The 17,290-nt window shown below is 47.7% G+C and overlaps 1 protein-coding gene across 4 annotated transcripts in view; it reads left to right on the forward strand.

The window, feature by feature from the left end:
- Positions 1–15,505, forward strand: part of VTI1A (vesicle transport through interaction with t-SNAREs 1A) — a 1,940,034-nt gene extending 1,924,529 nt beyond the window's left edge. For all 4 annotated transcript variants that reach the window (XM_069611795.1, XM_069611794.1, XM_069611792.1 and 1 more), the window contains one exon: positions 8,597–15,505. Coding sequence is in view for 2 of the 4 variants with exons in the window: in XM_069611792.1 (XP_069467893.1) it covers positions 8,597–8,690 (94 nt within the window). In the remaining 2 variants the exon portion in view is untranslated. The remainder of the gene's footprint in view (positions 1–8,596) is intronic.
- Positions 15,506–17,290: the final 1,785 nt, after the last annotated feature.

The following is a 17,290-nucleotide window of genomic DNA, read 5'->3' on the forward strand; positions in this document are numbered from 1 at the left end:
ATGGTGTTAAAATGGATTTCTGAACTCGGACCTGGAGGGGCAGAGGTTCAGAAGGCCAGCCTAGTTTCTTGGAACAGGGTAACCTCTGGACAAGCCAGACCAATGAGGGTAGCGATGGCGGCGGTCAAGACTAAGTCTCAAGAGGGGTGAGGGTGACTGAAAGACCTCAATGAGCACACAAAGCAAGGACACTTACAAATTACTCCAAACAGGTATTATATTAAAAATATAGACACATTTATTACAAGGCCTTTGTAAAATCGACCATAGCAAAGAATCACAATAGTACTAAAGTAAACCAACACATCACAATCAATACAATATATATACAAGACCGAGGGGGTCTAAGGAGTTATGAGCACGTAATATGTAGACCACCTAGATGGGGAGGAAAACAGGCAGTGCGAGTAATCATTAGACCCAGTTCGAAATCAGAAATACACCTAACTAGGAGGAAATCTGAGCCCTACGAAGAGTGGAGCCTTATGCTCAAAAGTACCTGCACGCGCTTGTGCCAGTGGACAAATTAGGGTCTCTTCAAGGGTCTCTGGCAGTTCAGGAAGGTAGATGAAGCGATGAAGAACAGGTCCCCGACTACTCGAGCAAGACCTCCACTTGCGGGCAGGGGCAGAGTGAGAGTGTGGGAAGGATCCGCTATTCCGCAACAGCGGTAGAAAAGAAAGGGCTCCTGCACTAGGGGCCACCGGTTTGGGTATGGACTACTCACCGGTCCCCGACGCAGGCAGACCCAGACTTCGCCAGTTCAGTTCAGTTCACGTTGTTGCCATGTTCGGCTGCGATGATCTCGACACTGTGTAGATTCCGCGGTAGCAGGATGCAGGGGCGAGGGTGTCTCAAATGCAGCGAACGTGCACAGGTTGTTACCACAGCAGGGCAACACGGCAACCGCGTTTACTCTGGTCCGGGCGCACTCGTCTCACTTCAGACCTGGGAATGCCAAATGTACGATGTTCGGTGTGAGGGTGCGGTGGACACAGAGCTAGCAGCAGGCCAAGTTTCGAGGGCTTCCCTGAAACGGCGGCGGTGACAGAGCAAAAGTCCTGTGTAAGCTGGTCAACCCACTGGTTGGCCCCGGGACACTTCCGAAGAGGCTTACTTGCAGGGTTTGATGAAGGTGCCGGGAATAGTTGATCCCATTATTTCAATGGGTCAAAGTGCCTTCGCAGACCTTCTAGGACGATCAGATGCAGAGGGGTCTCGCAGGATGACAGCGGTTCAGGGTGCCAAACCTTCAGCGGGTCACGAGCGGTTCCTCGACTCAGCTTCTTGTTGCAGGATACTTGGTTCCTTATCCCCGATTCGGTGTGAACTCAGGAGAACGACATGGTAGTGATGTTTTCAGCCTCCTCTTATCCAAAGTTACCTTTGCGCCAAAACGGAGAAGACCCAATGGGAGATCTGCTCACAAACACTCACACCATACGTGGACCCATCACGGACCACTGTGGTCCCAGGCATTCAGGACACTCCAGACTCTTTGGCACCCAGGATGTGTATTGGGAACAGACATCCCAGCCCACATCCTGGAGGCATACACACAAGGCATGCAGAAGCCTGCAAAAGTTTTGGGTTTCGGGGAAAGTGCATGACCAAATAAGGACTAACCCGGGTCGGCTCGACCTGGGGAAGGTGAAGGGGCAAGATGGCCAAAGGACAGGACAAAGAACCTCGTGGCATGGCCATTTTGGAGCCAGGTCACTTATTTGTGCCAAACGCGGTAAGCACGGATAACATGGCGAAAAAGGGTTCAAAACACAATAGAAACGATAGCTGCCACCAGTCCTGTCTGTGACACACTTGCACAGTTCATAATAAGTCCAGCGAGAGTTTCTAGGGCCTTTGGAATGACTAGAGACCCAAGAGCATGGTAGAGTAAGTTACAGTGCACTCTTGTTTCATGTTGCGCAAAAGCAGCAACATGAGGAAAGGACTAAGGGAAGCAAAGTCTCCCAGTACTGACTGTCTTAAGGGCATGTCAGTTTCCCCATAAGAATTGAGCGAAAGCCCAGAGGAGTGTGGCGGAAGGCTGCGCTTCTCCGGCAACGTCTAGATCAGGGTGTAAAACGGCAGCAAAAAGTTTGGGGGTTGACACATGGAGGGAAAATTACATACAATCATGAAATCTTTCCTAACACATGGTACTAAGATGCATGGACGGGGCTGTGGTTTGTAAGTGTGTTTTAGAGGTGTAGTCTCCTGTTGCTTGAGCTCTTTTGGGAGGGATAGTAATTGCTGTGGTGAGTGGCTTAGTTGTTCTGCACTAATGTTGAGAAGGTTACTGTGGTAAGGGCTTGTACAAATTACAATGAGACACCAGGGAGCCGCATAGCATCGGTTGCATTGCGGAGTGGCACCAGGGCACAAAATCGCTGCCCTCTGTTGCAGCAGGATTTTTGTATGTTTGGGTAATTTTCAGATGGGACTCCACTAGCCTCACAGGACTAGCTGTGATTTAGTGGTTTGATTTTCAGACCACCCGCCCTTGCTTTGGTCGATGTTGGGAAGTCCGACAGAAGAATTTGAATGATTTGGGGAATTTTGGATTTCAGACCCCGCCCCCTTCTGAAAGGCTTGTGTTGGGGAAGCTGGGTAAAAGGTTGGACTGATTTAAGAACAAAGACACCCCTTTTCCTTAATTAAATTATAGGCTATAGTTTTCAGCGAACGCTGCAAAGTGAGTTTTATTCATTTCGAATTTTAACAGAATTCAACCTGTAGTTTTCTGCCAAATGGGGAAATAATTCAATTCATATTTTTGATTAAATAAGCTAAGGATTTACAGTTTTGCCCCTCCGTCCCACTATAAAGTGAAGGAATTCAAGGCAAGCAGACTCTCCCCACCTTTTGGTTTCCCAGCGCTCAGTTCTACTTACATAGCAAGTCGCTGTTTAAGGTTCAGGAAAGCGAGCTGCATCTCAGGACACTCTGGAAAGATAGGCCCAGGGTCTGGTCACTCCACTCAAAGATGGCCTCTCGCTCTCCACCATAGGACCCTGTCAGCTTTGAGTCCTTCCTAGAGATGGACAGCTCCACACAGATGCACTCTCCGCAATCTCCTCTGGTGTTTCATTCCAGCTGTCAGATTGTAAGTTTCAGCAGCCCTCTCTGTCTCTCTCTCTGTCTCCATTGTCCTAGTGCAGTCCCCTCCTATAGCAGCGACAACACCACCAATTTTTCAATCTTGGGGAAGTACCCTGCAATAATTTCTGCCACTATGATTGGATAGTTACCCTTCTCTCTCCTCCCAAACCCAGCCTCCAAGTCAGGATTGGTTTATGGCCCTGGAGCAACATATGGCGATTCCCATTTGCAATCGCCCTTTGTTATGTATCACAACTTTATAATTTTACTAGCAACTGCCATAATAAACATATTTTCTGATTCAGCTAATAATGGAGAATTTTATAAGTCGACCACCAAGTCCGTACCATGTAGCACGGCCATGTGGCACCTTTCTGCCATTTCAAAAAAGTACAACAGTTATGGAAATGTAAGTTATTAAGCATATGCCTTATTTCATTTTCCACCCGCTCACCAAATCTCACATTTGGAACATGTTCAGATCAGCCAGAAACCTAGTTTAACTGGCCATTACAGTTCCCTGAGTCGCAGGTAGAGGAATTCTATATCCCCAAAATCGCCTGGAAATGACATAAAAAATGGTACATAGGTGAAATCCATCCGTCATATGATGGCTGCGAAAAAGGCCAAAATGATAATCGTCCTTTTAAATTAATTGTGAATCTTGATGTGAGACAAATGGCCCTCCTCCTGCCTTCCGGCCATTTGTTTTCACTGGGCCAGCCTTTACCTTTATCAGTCTCCTTTGTGTTGGAAGCTTGCTCTTGGAAGTGGATGCCCCAATTTTCACAAATATTAGTCATGCTCCAGCCAAGAGGAACTTTTCCTACAGTCAATGCTTTCAGAGCTAGCAGGTCTGGAGAACACTGAATGTTGACACCTTTAGCAGGACACTTTATTGCAATTGGTAATTAGATGGGAGATGTGACATCCAGGCTGGGAGTGGGAGATTTCCTTGTGAAGTTTTGCCCACAGCCAGCAAAAGGTTCTGCCTTGGGCTGACATTTTTTCATGAAGACAAAGTGGCTCTTCAGATGTCACTGAAGCTTTGTAGGTGAAACATAATTTCTCCAGCATGGGGTCTGGCATGGATTCACATGCTCATGAATATTCCCCGTCGTCAGGCCGGGAATCCTCGGTAAAGAAAAAATCAGTATCAGTTTAGTTTCTGATCTGTCTTTCTTAGTCGTAACCAATCACTGATCTCTGGGTCATACTGCCCCCAGCCAATGACTGCCCTCTACCTAAGGCCCTCCCCTGGCAGCCATCCTCAGATTTTTACCGCACGTTCAAGTGTTGGGAGTCCTTGTGTTTAGCTCTCATTTGAATCTTGATTAAATTGCCTCATCAAGATCCCCCTACTATAAAAGGGACAATTTCTCTCAAGGGCAAAATCACACATTATAGCACACATTGCTGAGTGACACGAAAGAGCACATAACAATAATTACAATGGGACACCAGGGGTCACAATGACCGTATGGCGCACATTGTAGAGTCACATCTAATTACGCCTTTGACTGGTACCGACCGCAATACTCTGAGGCTCACAGATCTGTCCTTGCGATCGAGCAGCAGTACCTCCTCCAACAGGTTGACCGGTGCTGTGCCCAGTTGGCCTCTGTCCGCCACAGCTACGAATGGTGTTTGGCAAGCTATCAGGGCTTGGCCCTAGTCCCTGGTGATTTCCCCCTCAGGGCTGTAAGGTAATGGGCCCTCAATGTATGAGTGCAAGGCTGCCTCAGGACAGAGATGACCAGATGTGATCTGCTTCCTGGAATTGTAACCGGTGGAAGAGCTTAGCTTACTGTATGTAAAAGGTCCTCCATGCCCAAAATGATCCACTCTGAGACGTATGCACCAACCGGCAGAAGCTCCGACAGCAACATACCGAATTTATCCCGCCGAGTTCACAATGAGGAGACGGTTACTTAAAGCTCCTAGCAAATGGAGAATTACCATACAATGTTGCCAGCCATTATTTCACAGCTGCGATAACATTTGCTTCCTCATTCCTCCCTGATCCATCTACACTGGAAAGCCAGCTAAGGTACAATACAATATGTAGATCGTTTGCCCGAATCTAGAAAGAAATTCTCCAGCACTGGATCTTTCAACATTCACATGCAAGATAATCAGTAGATTGCATGGGATGGGAAACTGATTTCTTAAAATTGCTCTGTGTTAAAGGTGAACGAGCCACCCCGTCTAATACTTGGCCTGACATCATCCCAATAGCTGCCAACTGATCCGAAAGAAAATGGCCTCCAGATTTCCTGTGCCAATAAGAGAAATGATGGTGTGGCTTTGTCGAAATGCCTGGAGTAGACCACACAGAGATATTTGGGGACAAAAACGAGCGCTCTGACATTTGGCTCATGGGCCAGACTCTTGCCAGGGACCGGCATTCCAAGAACTGGTGTAGCATCACAGAGAGGACGTGTGCAATAGGGAGAGAGCGCTTCTGATTAGAGGGGGTTGCAAACCATGGATGTGAAGTGGAATTGGGAAGACAGACAGATGGGCAGGAGGCCAGTTTGGAAGACCCATGCAAGTGGAAGGACAACAGTGAAAGCCCGGGACCAAAAGAAAGAGGCAGGCAACTTAAGCGGGATGGAAAGCTGGTTGGCAGAAAACGCAAAGTGAGCCCACGAACGAGTCTGGGATGAGGGGGGGGGCTGTTCAGTGTAAGCATATAGGCGCCGGATGGTTGGAGAAAGAGGAAAACCGTATATGCCTATGGGCTGCTGATGAATCTGGGGAGGCAGGAGACGGTGTAACCAAGTTTGCTGCTTATGTACCGATGCAACAATGAAGGTCTAAAGACTGTGCATGATTGGTGGATGAAGGGAGATGGTGTGAGCCTGTAGGTTGCCGATGCGGGGGAAACGCGCAAGCTTGCTGATGAGTGGGGCGATGCATGGGGTTAGTGTGAGCCTACAGGCTGAGCATGGGGGAAAGGTGTTGATGGAAAGTGCAGGTTTGTATAGTGGTGAGGAGGGGGAACCATGTAAGCCTGCAGACCACTGATGAGTGGGAGATCTAAGGCAACCATGTATACATATACACTTCTAATTGCAGTGATATCAGGAGAAAGTGTATGAACCACTAATAAGTGGGGGATGAGCAGATGAACCACTGAGAAGTGGGAGATGAGCGGAGACAGTTCACCAGGCAGCTGGTTATGAGTGGAGAGCAGGGCTGGTGGCACAAGTCTCTTCTCTATTAATGAGTGAGAGATAGTGGACGCCCAATGACGGTTAACACTGAGTGGATGAAGAGGGGGAAGGAGTGAAAATATATGCTTAAAGGCTGATGGTTAAAGGGTGATGGGGTGACAGTGTAAGCCTATGACTCCTGGAATAGGATGGAGTGACCGTGTAAGCATATGAACCACCAATGGAATAGGATGGGGTGACAGTGTAAGCCTATGACTCCTGGAATAGGATGGAGTGACCGTGTAAGCATATGAACCACCAATGGAATAGGATGGGGTGACAGTGTAAGCCTATGAACCACTGATGGAATAAGTTGGGGTGACAGTGTAAGCCTATGAACCACTGATGGAATAGGATGGGGTGACAGTGTAAGCCTATGAACCACTGATGGAATGCATTGGGGTGACAGTGAAAGCCTATGAACCACTGATTGAATAAATTGGGGTGACAGTGTAAGCCTATGAACCACTGATGGAATAGGATGGGGTGACAGTGTAAGCCTATGAACCACTGATGGAATAGGGTGGGGTGACAGTGTAAGCCTATGAACCACTGATGGAATAGAATGGGGTGACAGTGTAAGCCTATGAACCACTGATGGAATAGGATGGGGTGACAGTGTAAGCCTATGAACCACTGATGGAATAGAATGGGGTGATAGTGTAAGCCTATGAACCACTAATGGAATAAGTTGGGGTGACAGTGTAAGCCTATGAACCACTGATGGAATAGGATGGGGTGACAGTGTAAGCCTATGAACCACTGATGGAATAGGATGGGAGGACATTGTAAGGCTATGAACCACCGATGGAATAGGATGGGTTGACAGTGTAAGCCTATGAACCACCGATGGAATATGGTGGGGTGACAGTGTAAGCCTATGAACCGCTGATGGAATAGGAAGGGGTGACAGTGTAAGCCTATGAACCACTGATGGAATAGGATGGGAGGACATTGTAAGCCTATGAACCACCGATGGAATAGGATGGGTTGACAGTGTAAGCCTATGAACCGCTGATGGAATAGGATGGGGTGACAGTGTAAGCCTATGAACCACTAATGGAATAAGTTGGGGTGACAGTGTAAGCCTATGAACCACTAATGGAATAAGTTGGGTTGACAGTGTAAGCCTATGAACCGCTGATGGAATAGGATGGGGTGACAGTGTAAGCCTATGAACCACTGATGGAATAGGGTGGGGTGACAGTGTAAGCCTATGAACCACTGATGGAATAGAATGGGGTGACAGTGTAAGCCTATGAACCACTGATGGAATAGGATGGGGTGACAGTGTAAGCCTATGAACCACTGATGGAATAGAATGGGGTGACAGTGTAAGCCTATGAACCACTAATGGAATAAGTTGGGGTGACAGTGTAAGCCTATGAACCACTGATGGAATAGGATGGGGTGACAGTGTAAGCCTATGAACCACTGATGGAATAGGATGGGAGGACATTGTAAGGCTATGAACCACCGATGGAATAGGATGGGTTGACAGTGTAAGCCTATGAACCACTGATGGAATATGGTGGGGTGACAGTGTAAGCCTATGAACCGCTGATGGAATAGGAAGGGTGACAGTGTAAGCCTATGAACCACTGATGGAATAGGATGGGAGGACATTGTAAGCCTATGAACCACCGATGGAATAGGATGGGTTGACAGTGTAAGCCTATGAACCGCTGATGGAATAGGATGGGGTGACAGTGTAAGCCTATGAACCACTAATGGAATAAGTTGGGGTGACAGTGTAAGCCTATGAACCACTAATGGAATAAGTTGGGTTGACAGTGTAAGCCTATGAACCGCTGATATAATAGGATGGGGTGACAGTGTAAGCCTATGAACCACTGATGGAATAGGATGGGGTGACAGTGTAAGCCTATGAACCACTGATGGAATAGGATGGGAGGACATTGTAAGGCTATGAACCACCGATGGAATAGGATGGGGTGACAGTGTAAGCCTATGAACCACTATGCCTTTGGGCAACTTAAAAGGAGGAAATATTGTACTACTTTGCTGGAAAATGTAACATTTGATTAAAACCAAAAACCAGCTTCCTTTAAGTGAACATGCTTGCATTAGAAAGAGCAAAGGGCCATTCCAAAGAGTCACTGGGAGGCCAAAGCTAGCGGTCAAGCCCAGAACAATGTTTGCTGCTATTACTGTGGCGCGGAGTGAGGGTGCCAGTCTGTCACTGTGGTTTTTGTTGTTGTTTGACTGCGGTTCTTCATAGCCGCCTTTTTAATTCTTCTCTCCTTTTTTTCCAGAATCATCCAGAACCGCGTGCTGATCGTCGTCCTCTGCATCTTCCTCGTCTTCGCCATCGGGCTGGCTATTTTTTTTTCGTTCCGGGGACACTGAGCTTTCTGCTCTTCAGGCAGAGCCCGCAAACCACACCGGCTTGTCCTACGTAATTAAGACAAAGTGGGCACATGAATCATCCTGTGGCGCTGACAGACTGCCCGTCCTCACGCCCTGCCACCCCGGGTGCAAGCAGTGTGATGATATTTTGTATTATTGATGGCATGTCTGCGTGCTTCCTCCCCTCACCCCTTGTGTGTGTTTTGTTTTTAGGAGACTCGGAGTGGGCTCTGCAGGAAATCATTGTTGTATCCAGTATTGCACAACACCCCCCTTAGCCCTCCCCCCATAGCCCCTTGATGCAGATTGTAGAATTAAAAAATAAAGTAACCAATTGATGTGGGACTTGCCAACAAGAAATTCGGCTCTCTTGAAAGTGCCACTGCCCCATGCCTGTGTTGGCGCCGTTTAGGGGGCATCGCCGGACGGAGCAGCAGAACCAGAGTTCTTGCATGGACCCAAACTGCAAATGGTGGCAAAACCATCAGAAGATCAAATGATGGCGCGCCCCTGCGTACTGCTGTTTGCAAGGAATTACTTTAGGGGGTCATTACTTTGAGCAAGAGGTCAGTTACGCCGTTCATTCAGATGATGGGGCTTTAGAATCGTTAGGAACAAGTGGCTCCATCCTTAAGAAGGATCCCATCAGACTGAGGACATGTGTGGCTCCTTGCCCCCCCCCCCCCAGCAAGTGAGCAGCGTCACAAACCTTGGGCTGAACGGGTGATTTAAAGGTGCCGGGTCACAGTGGAGGTGGAAGGTCTAGTGGCTAAATGCTGACGGCCTCCCAGTGAAATGAATGGATTTCTGCCACTGTGCCACAGGTGTCACCTCGGGCACACGAGTATACAGGGCGGCACAATAAAAGAAAGACCAAATATATGTGTGCGGTGGGGTCGCATTGAACCGGTCATACCACTATAAAAAGGTGCACACAGGTCTCCATGCCGCAAACTAAGCGTGGCAGCGCCTGAAGGTGTGGCAAGACTGAAGCTGCTAGGGTGGAAGCCTATCGGGGGTGGCACCCCACAGAGATGCCCTCTGTGTCCAGCACTCTGTAGCCCATGTGTCCGTGAAGCTGCCTGACCCTCACCTGCTCCGAGCTGGCCATGCGGGGTGGCACCCCACGGAGATGCCCTCTGTGTCCAGCACTCTGTAGCCCATGTGTCCGTGAAGCTGCCTGACCCTCACCTGCTCCGAGCTGGCCATGCGGGGTGGCACCCCACGGAGATGCCCTCTGTGTCCAGCACTCTGTAGCCCATGTGTCCGTGAAGCTGCCTGACCCTCGCCTGCTCCGAGCTGGCCATGCAAGGTGGCACCCCAAAGTGATGCCCTCTGTGTCCAGCACTCTGTAGCCCATGTGTCCGTGAAGCTGCCTGACCATCACCTGCTCCGAGCTGGCCATGCGGGGTGGCACCCCACGGAGATGGCCTCTGTGTCCAACACTCTGTAGCCCATGTGTCCGTGAAGCGGCCTGACCCTCACCTGCTCCGAGCTGGCCATGCGGGGTGGCACCCCACAGAGATGCCCTCTGTGCCCAGCACTCTGTAGCCCATGTGTCCGTGAAGCTGCCTGACCATCACCTGCTCCGAGCTGGCCATGCGGGGTGGCACCCCACAGAGATGCCCTCTGTGTCCAGCACTCTGTAGCCCATGTGTCCGTGAAGCTGCCTGACCCTCACCTGCTCCGAGCTGGCCATGCTGCTTTGTGGCCCAACTTTTTCCGCATCCTCCCTTTGGCCAGCCATGTTGCGTGATTGTGTGGAAACCTACCGCACCCACAATTTGAATGAGCATGAGTTGTGGGGTTTTGCCTCATTCAACGTAAGGTTAGGTACACTACATCACATGTTTATTTTCAAAGCCAGTGGGTAAGTCCCAACATATATTGATTGTATAGGTTGTATCTGAAATGAGGGTTAGTTTAAGGATCAGGGCTTCTCGCATCACTCTGTCTGGCCCTGTCGCCTAATCAGCAGACGTGTAAGTGCCAGATGCCTGAGACCTCGCTGCCTGAACTTCTAGCGGAATGGAAAGCCAAGCAGATCCACAGACCTGGCCATAGAAATAACAACAACAGGCCGTTTGACTGATTCAGATGCTTGCCATCATCTGCAGTTTATAACTCTTGGTTTGTAATGTTCATGAAATCCAAAACCCACTATAGGACCTCCTCCCCAAGACCCTCCGCATGCATGTTCATTATTGCGGGGTTTCCCAAAAGCTTCACTGATGTGGCCCCATATTCCATTATCAATTCAACTGCAACCGCGTTGTGGCAACGCTGTCTCCATTTTCAAAATGGCCGAGATGGTTAAGACTTGTGATTGGTTCATCTGGCCACAGTACCCAATCACTGCCGTTGGCCCACCTAGCGTGTGCCTGGAAGCAAGTATTTGAAAACCCCTGTCTTTATGTATTAGTCATGCCAGACTCTCGCACTGGCTAACCTCCTGGCATTGGTTTTGTGTAATGTCTTGTGCGTTCCTTCTCTGAGCCCCCACAGTAATACATGCTTTCCTTCATTGCTGTGTCTTCTCCTGGAACCAGAATGTAAGGGCATTCCTCATGTATCGGCGAAGGAAGGATGCGCTCACGCGCCCTTACTTTCACTGTCCTCACCTTGAGATTGAGGCACCCACGATAAGGAGATGCAATCTCAAGTTTTCTTGTTTTTAATTTGTAGTAGTAGGAATTATCATTTGCCATGCATATGTTCTGCACATCACCGTTAGTGATACATAACCATGTTCAATGCTCTTTTCATGCATGTGTGACCGTTCAATTTGCTTCTCAGTGTACAGAGTTTCTCTCCATTCCATTAAGAAAGAGGTTTTCATTTCTAATGCACACATTCATATCAATGATCTGTTTTGCTCCTGAATGTTAAAACGTGTGTAACTGTTTTACTGTTGTTCAGATATTCCCCCATTTTCTGTATATCCTGCTAATATTCAAAGATTCCCTCTCCGAATTTGGCAAATCATGTTGGGGTTCAAACCATTCTTCTGACACTGGTTCGAACCTTGCGGCCCATGATATGAGTGTCCATGTTTCTTGCAGTTCTGCCATCACCCTACGAACAGCTTGGCAAAAAGCACCAGAAGTACTTTTACTCCAAACAATTGTTGAGTTTACAGATTCGGGTTGAAGTGAAGGGTCCCAGATAGTCATTGGCAGATTGGAATCGGCAGTTCTTTGGCAAGTCCCACATCAATCTCTGCTTGCTGCCTAGAAGGAAAGGCGGTTGGCGCTACTTGAATTGGCTTCCCTGGTCTCTGATTAGTGTCTTCTGAAAGCTCATGCCTTATTGTGAATTGTTGTTGGTCACCTAGGTGGCTCATTTCCCTCTATGTTGTCACATGTCGCATGCCCCATTGAGGATTTCTTATAGGCAAGCTATCTGGAGAGTCAGAGACGTTTTGTGCACCTGGGTCCTTTCTGCAGAACAAGGATTTGATACAATGATGGCCTGTTGATGGAATTGCCTGCAATGACTTTAACAAAGCGGTTCGCCTGATCACTTGGAGGTTTAATTTCTCCAGAAATTGCAAAAATATTTGACACAATGCAATGGGGAGCAGAAATGGCAATGGCGCTGTTTTACTTCAGCTGTTATGGCAGGCTATGGTCTGAGCCAATATTGATTACACTCCTAACTTGCAGCTTTTCTCACTTTCTTTGGCCGCGCTGCTCTGAGGCCTTTCGAAGAGGCAGCCACAATTCAGAGGGGGTCATTACGAGTTAGGCAGTAAGGGGTTAACAGCGCTGGTAAAGGTGCCGGAGCCGTCAACCCCTTACCGCCACATTACGAGTTCTGCTCGCGAGCAGACCAGGGTGCTAACAACGGGCCCGTTGTTTGCACCCTCCCCATTCCCAGTGAGCCCTATGGGGCCTCAAGGGGAAATGGGGATGTACCAGGTCTGGGTTCCTTGAATGAGGAATTACCGGGCCCTCCAAGGTCGGAATGGCCCGGTAATTCCTCATTCGAGGAACTCGGACCCGGTAAGGGGGTAGCCATGACGCTAATAGCGGCATGGCTACCTCCTAACTCGTAATGACCCCAGAGATTCTACTTATTGGGCCACACAATTGTCTCTGTGATTATAAATGCATGCGATATTCTGCCTTGCTAACTACTAAGCCGAGTTCTTGTCAGCGGTGGGCATCAGGAGTCCATTGCAGCCGCCAGCCACGTTGCTTGGGCTAGCAGGCTGATGTCCTAAAGCAGTTTTTGGACCCACCTTCAGGATAATCACAGCGATTTGTCATAAACACTTTCCTCTTTGCCGCCACCTAGGATGCATAAGTACAGTTCTCTGTGCCCACCTCGAGGAGCTATTTGTAAGGACAGTGATACGCGGCCTGTGTGGTGTTTGAGCCTGGAGAAGGCAAAATCAAGGCACTGTTTTAATGGAAGTTTTGCCCACAGCTTTTTATTGTACTTGGATTTTAGTTCGCTTTTTCCCATGCCATTTGTGTTTGTTGGAGTTTTGATACTAATAAAGCATCACCACATTCCCATTGCTTGTAACCTTCGACAGAGTAATGCACAGCGGGGACGGCACCTAAATGCACCTGGACCATTCGGTCTTCACTGTGTCCAGGTTAGGAGTTGGAGGGGAAAGGTGAGCTCTGGTTGGGAAATGGGAATGTACCTACCGTTCAATGGGAAAGTGTCATTTTTATAACCAAGCTTATGGAAACAATATATTGTTATATTTCCTGTTGAGGGTGACCACTACTCTTGAGTCTCCTCCATTGTATCGTAGGAAGAATCGGAGACTCCGAGTGTGTGACAGGATCAGATTGGAGCCGATCTTTCTTGGTCTGATTCTTCTTCGATGGATCGACCAATGGGCCAGATCTGCCTCGTGCCCGCTCCTGTTGCTCTCACACCATTGGTTCTATGGCATGAAGCTCGGATCCATTACACATGTACTAAAGGATTCTAAAGATCCCAGTTTAAATTGAAAAAGGACACTGCCTGTTGTGTTTGCCACCGTTTGCTGAAAGGGTTAAGATGGGGACCGTGGCTGATTTTAGCAACTGCATGAAGTGACAAATTGTCTACCACTTTCTCAACACATTGCTTGGTAGGCCCCTTATTTTTCTGTCCATGTTATAATTGCCACCTACTATATTACCTGTGCAGACCAAAACCATTTGTCGACTTAATGGAACATGAATGGGATTCCAGTCCTAAACAATGCATCTCTGCTCTGCGATCACCGCTCCACATACACCTCCGGCCTGGATAATGGAGTGCTTAACTAAATGCGCATGGCAGAGTTTGGAAAGAAACTTTGTGTCTTTTTGTGTGTTGCGTTGGGTTTTGACTAGCTTGACAGTACATGATGGGTCAATGTTGCTAGGTCTGGAAAAGATCTGGGGCTATGCTAATGTCGGGACTTGGGGCTAGCTAGCCTTTTGGTTGTAGCCTCTGAGCTTCTACCCAGGGCTAAAAACCAAAAGATCCAGAGCTATAGCCCCCTCAGCTCCACCCTCCTCACCCCCCAGAAACGCCTCTGGGTCTCTGTGCCCAAATGCTGTCAGCTAACCTCTGGAAAGCTGTGCCAGAAGCAATAGAAACCCAGTTAAACCACACATGCTGAATGCACAGAACAAGATGTGTCTCACCATGCTGCACTCGTAGCCCGGTATCCACTTTGACCACTTCCTCTTCATTGCGCAGTGTTTCCTGTAATCTTGAGTTCACGGTTTATGGTTTGGGCCACCCTAATGTAAGGCCGACTTCTCCAGTGTCTAGCCCCTTTGCCTGCACTCCAGGTTGACTCAATAACAGTGGGGTCAAGCTTTACTGCATACAAAAACTTTCCGTTACGGCAGTCTGGTGAGGTGAGCAACTACTTTGCTGATTGTACAATACCCCAGTTGCAGAGCAATGAGCTCCGCCCACATGTAGCGATCTTTTCGTTTTTCTATTCTCAGAGCTTTCTTTAGGTACCCAGTGGCTTTGTCGGGCGGATGACCTGCATGTTTTGGCTCGAGAGGGGGATGGTAAATCGGAACTGATTTCTGGGTAAATAAAATTCTACAAAAACAAAAGTGCCCACAGGGAAGAGTTGTGACTGAACAGAGAATCTGCAGATCAGCAGAATAAAGTGAAGGCAAAGAACACACGGATTGTCTTTTAATAGAGAAGTAAGTTTGCGGGCAGCACTTCAGCTAGTACTCGCCATTAGCTATCTAAAAGTCTTACCGGTGGGTCAGTGCCACGCCCTTTTAAGCAGATTCCTGTCCTACTTTAGCACAGTTTTAGAAATGTTATTGGATTCCATTGCAAGAAGTAGGTTTTGTGCCCAGAAAAACTGGAATCCCTGCTGCCTTCTTCATATGTGGTTTTGGTACCAACCCAACTCGCAGGGGGGCAACTCATCACGCCCTGTTTTGCCACATTTATTGCAGTGTTTCTAGGGCGGGTGCGGGGTTAGGGTATATTTGCATTAGTTTTTTTTGTGCATGGCAATAGCAGGTTCTCAAAAACAAACCTCAACAGTTTTAGATTGCAGAACTTTCCCGCTTAGCCTATGATCACGCAGCGTACCGTCTGAAAGGCAGCAGGCGGTTCCCTGTTTAGTACCGGGCCGGATATGATTCCTGCCTGCTCACCGTCTGGCCTGCTGCTCCGCTGCTCCACCGGATTCTTCTAACTCCTGGATTAACCATGAATTCCGTTTTATATTTGTTTCACAACTGATGAACTGTACACTTCTGTAGAAATATGTAAGTTAATTTTCTGTGATCATGTCTGTAACCTGTATGTTTAAAAAAAGTAAAACGTCTTTCCGTCCACGGTCAGTGTCCCATAATTGTGTTAAAATGACTGCAATGAACTTCTAAAAGGGTTGTATTGTTTTATTTGCATAAAAAGAAAACCTCTTCACTTCCTGGAAAACAAGTCCTATTTTAATTACTACTATGGTGTCTGGCCAAGCAGAAATGGAGCTTAATGTATCCACATTGTGGTAGAGCATGTCTCTGACTTTTTCTTGAGCTACATAGTTTGCCTCATGTAATGAGTCTTTTCCAGGGATTTCAGCATAGCGGCATACTTGGTTTAGTTTGGTAGTAGACTCTCTCTCTGAGGGCCATCTGAAGTCGCTCTCCATTCTGCTTGTGTGCATGATTAGAATTGTAGACCCAGACTCATAAGGGGAAAACGAATCTACAAATCCCAGAATGCTATTGACTATAGGCTGTTTACAGTACTGGAAAGGTAACCTTCTGCATAAGGGACCAGTTGGCAGCTATACAGTGGCATTGGATGAGAACCCCACGCTTAGATTCCAGCATAAATGGCCCTGTTTTTTTACATTTTAACACCTGCTTCTTAAATTAGGTGGTTGTCTGAGGACTTTGTTATACTCATTTCAAATAAATCCAGTGTGTTGCCATTAACATAAGTGTGCACTTGTTGGATCCCTTACATCAATATTAATGCTATGATGCTCGGTTCCATCTTTTCCCAGGTGCGCTTGGGAACCATACTCCTTGCTCAGCCTAGGATCTAGCATAGCCCCATCCAGCTTGACTCTGGTAGTGTGCCATCTCTATGTGGAGAATGGAGGGGGTGAGTGGCTAGTGGATTCACATTTGTACCCATGTTGGATATGGTTTATTCCTGCCTTAAGTCTTCCTTTCTAGCATATGTTAATAGAAGTGGTGTTCTTTCTTGTGCATTCGGTTTCCACTGCTTGGCCTCTCGTTCAGGCCTTTCTGCTGCCTTTTCACTTGAGTGGCTTCATGCCAGTCCTTTTGCTGTCAAATGCACTGTACTAGCTTAAGTAATTGAATCTATATGAATGCAGTGCTTCTATTGTTGGGTTTATGAGCTACGAGTCATTGCTAAAGAATGGCCATGGAGGAAATTGATGGGAGGATCAGGTGAAGGACAATGTAAACCATTCTAGAATGAGTTTCACAGGTAAGCCCCCACCAGCTCCAGCAGGGCACACCCGTTACTTTGCTACGAAGGGGCAGTTCCCTAAGACCTAGAAGTTTTATACAAAAGGACAAAGAAGATCAGTGATGGTAAGGCAATAAAAAAGCTATTAATTGCTCCAACTCGTTCCTTGTTCAAATGTATGGATGGAATCCGGGGAGATAAGAACAAGGACACCAAAGGGTGCTTCCTAGGCCTTAAGAAATGAAGTAAGGCAACTCGTGGGTACACTGCTTTTACTCTGCCCCACCACCAATTCATTTCCTATGAACCGCTCCCTTTGGTCCTTTGTCCAGCATATGATGAGGATTAGATGTCTGACCAAGGTTCACAAGTAGGATCAAAGCAGCCTCTTTAATTATACGCTTTTAGTAATATGTTTTCTGGATTTTCTTTTTTTGACTGTCTGGCCTTTAAGGCATGCACAACACCAGAGCGTGTTTCTTGTAAATCTCGAAACTTTGTTTGAAGCCACAAGCATATTTTATCTGTTGCGGTCTACGGCACAGCCTCTGCACGGCCCTGGCTTCTCATTTCGCCATTAAAACTCCTCCTCATTTCTCCTCCTTTCCCCTGTTCACCCCGATGATATTTCTAGACAAGTCCGGTCTATAAAAGTCTAGTAAGTCTAGTCA

This window comes from Ambystoma mexicanum, chromosome 8 (assembly GCF_040938575.1).
Source record: "Ambystoma mexicanum isolate Mex_15411 chromosome 8, UKY_AmexF1_1, whole genome shotgun sequence".
Taxonomy (NCBI): Eukaryota; Metazoa; Chordata; class Amphibia; order Caudata; family Ambystomatidae; genus Ambystoma; species Ambystoma mexicanum.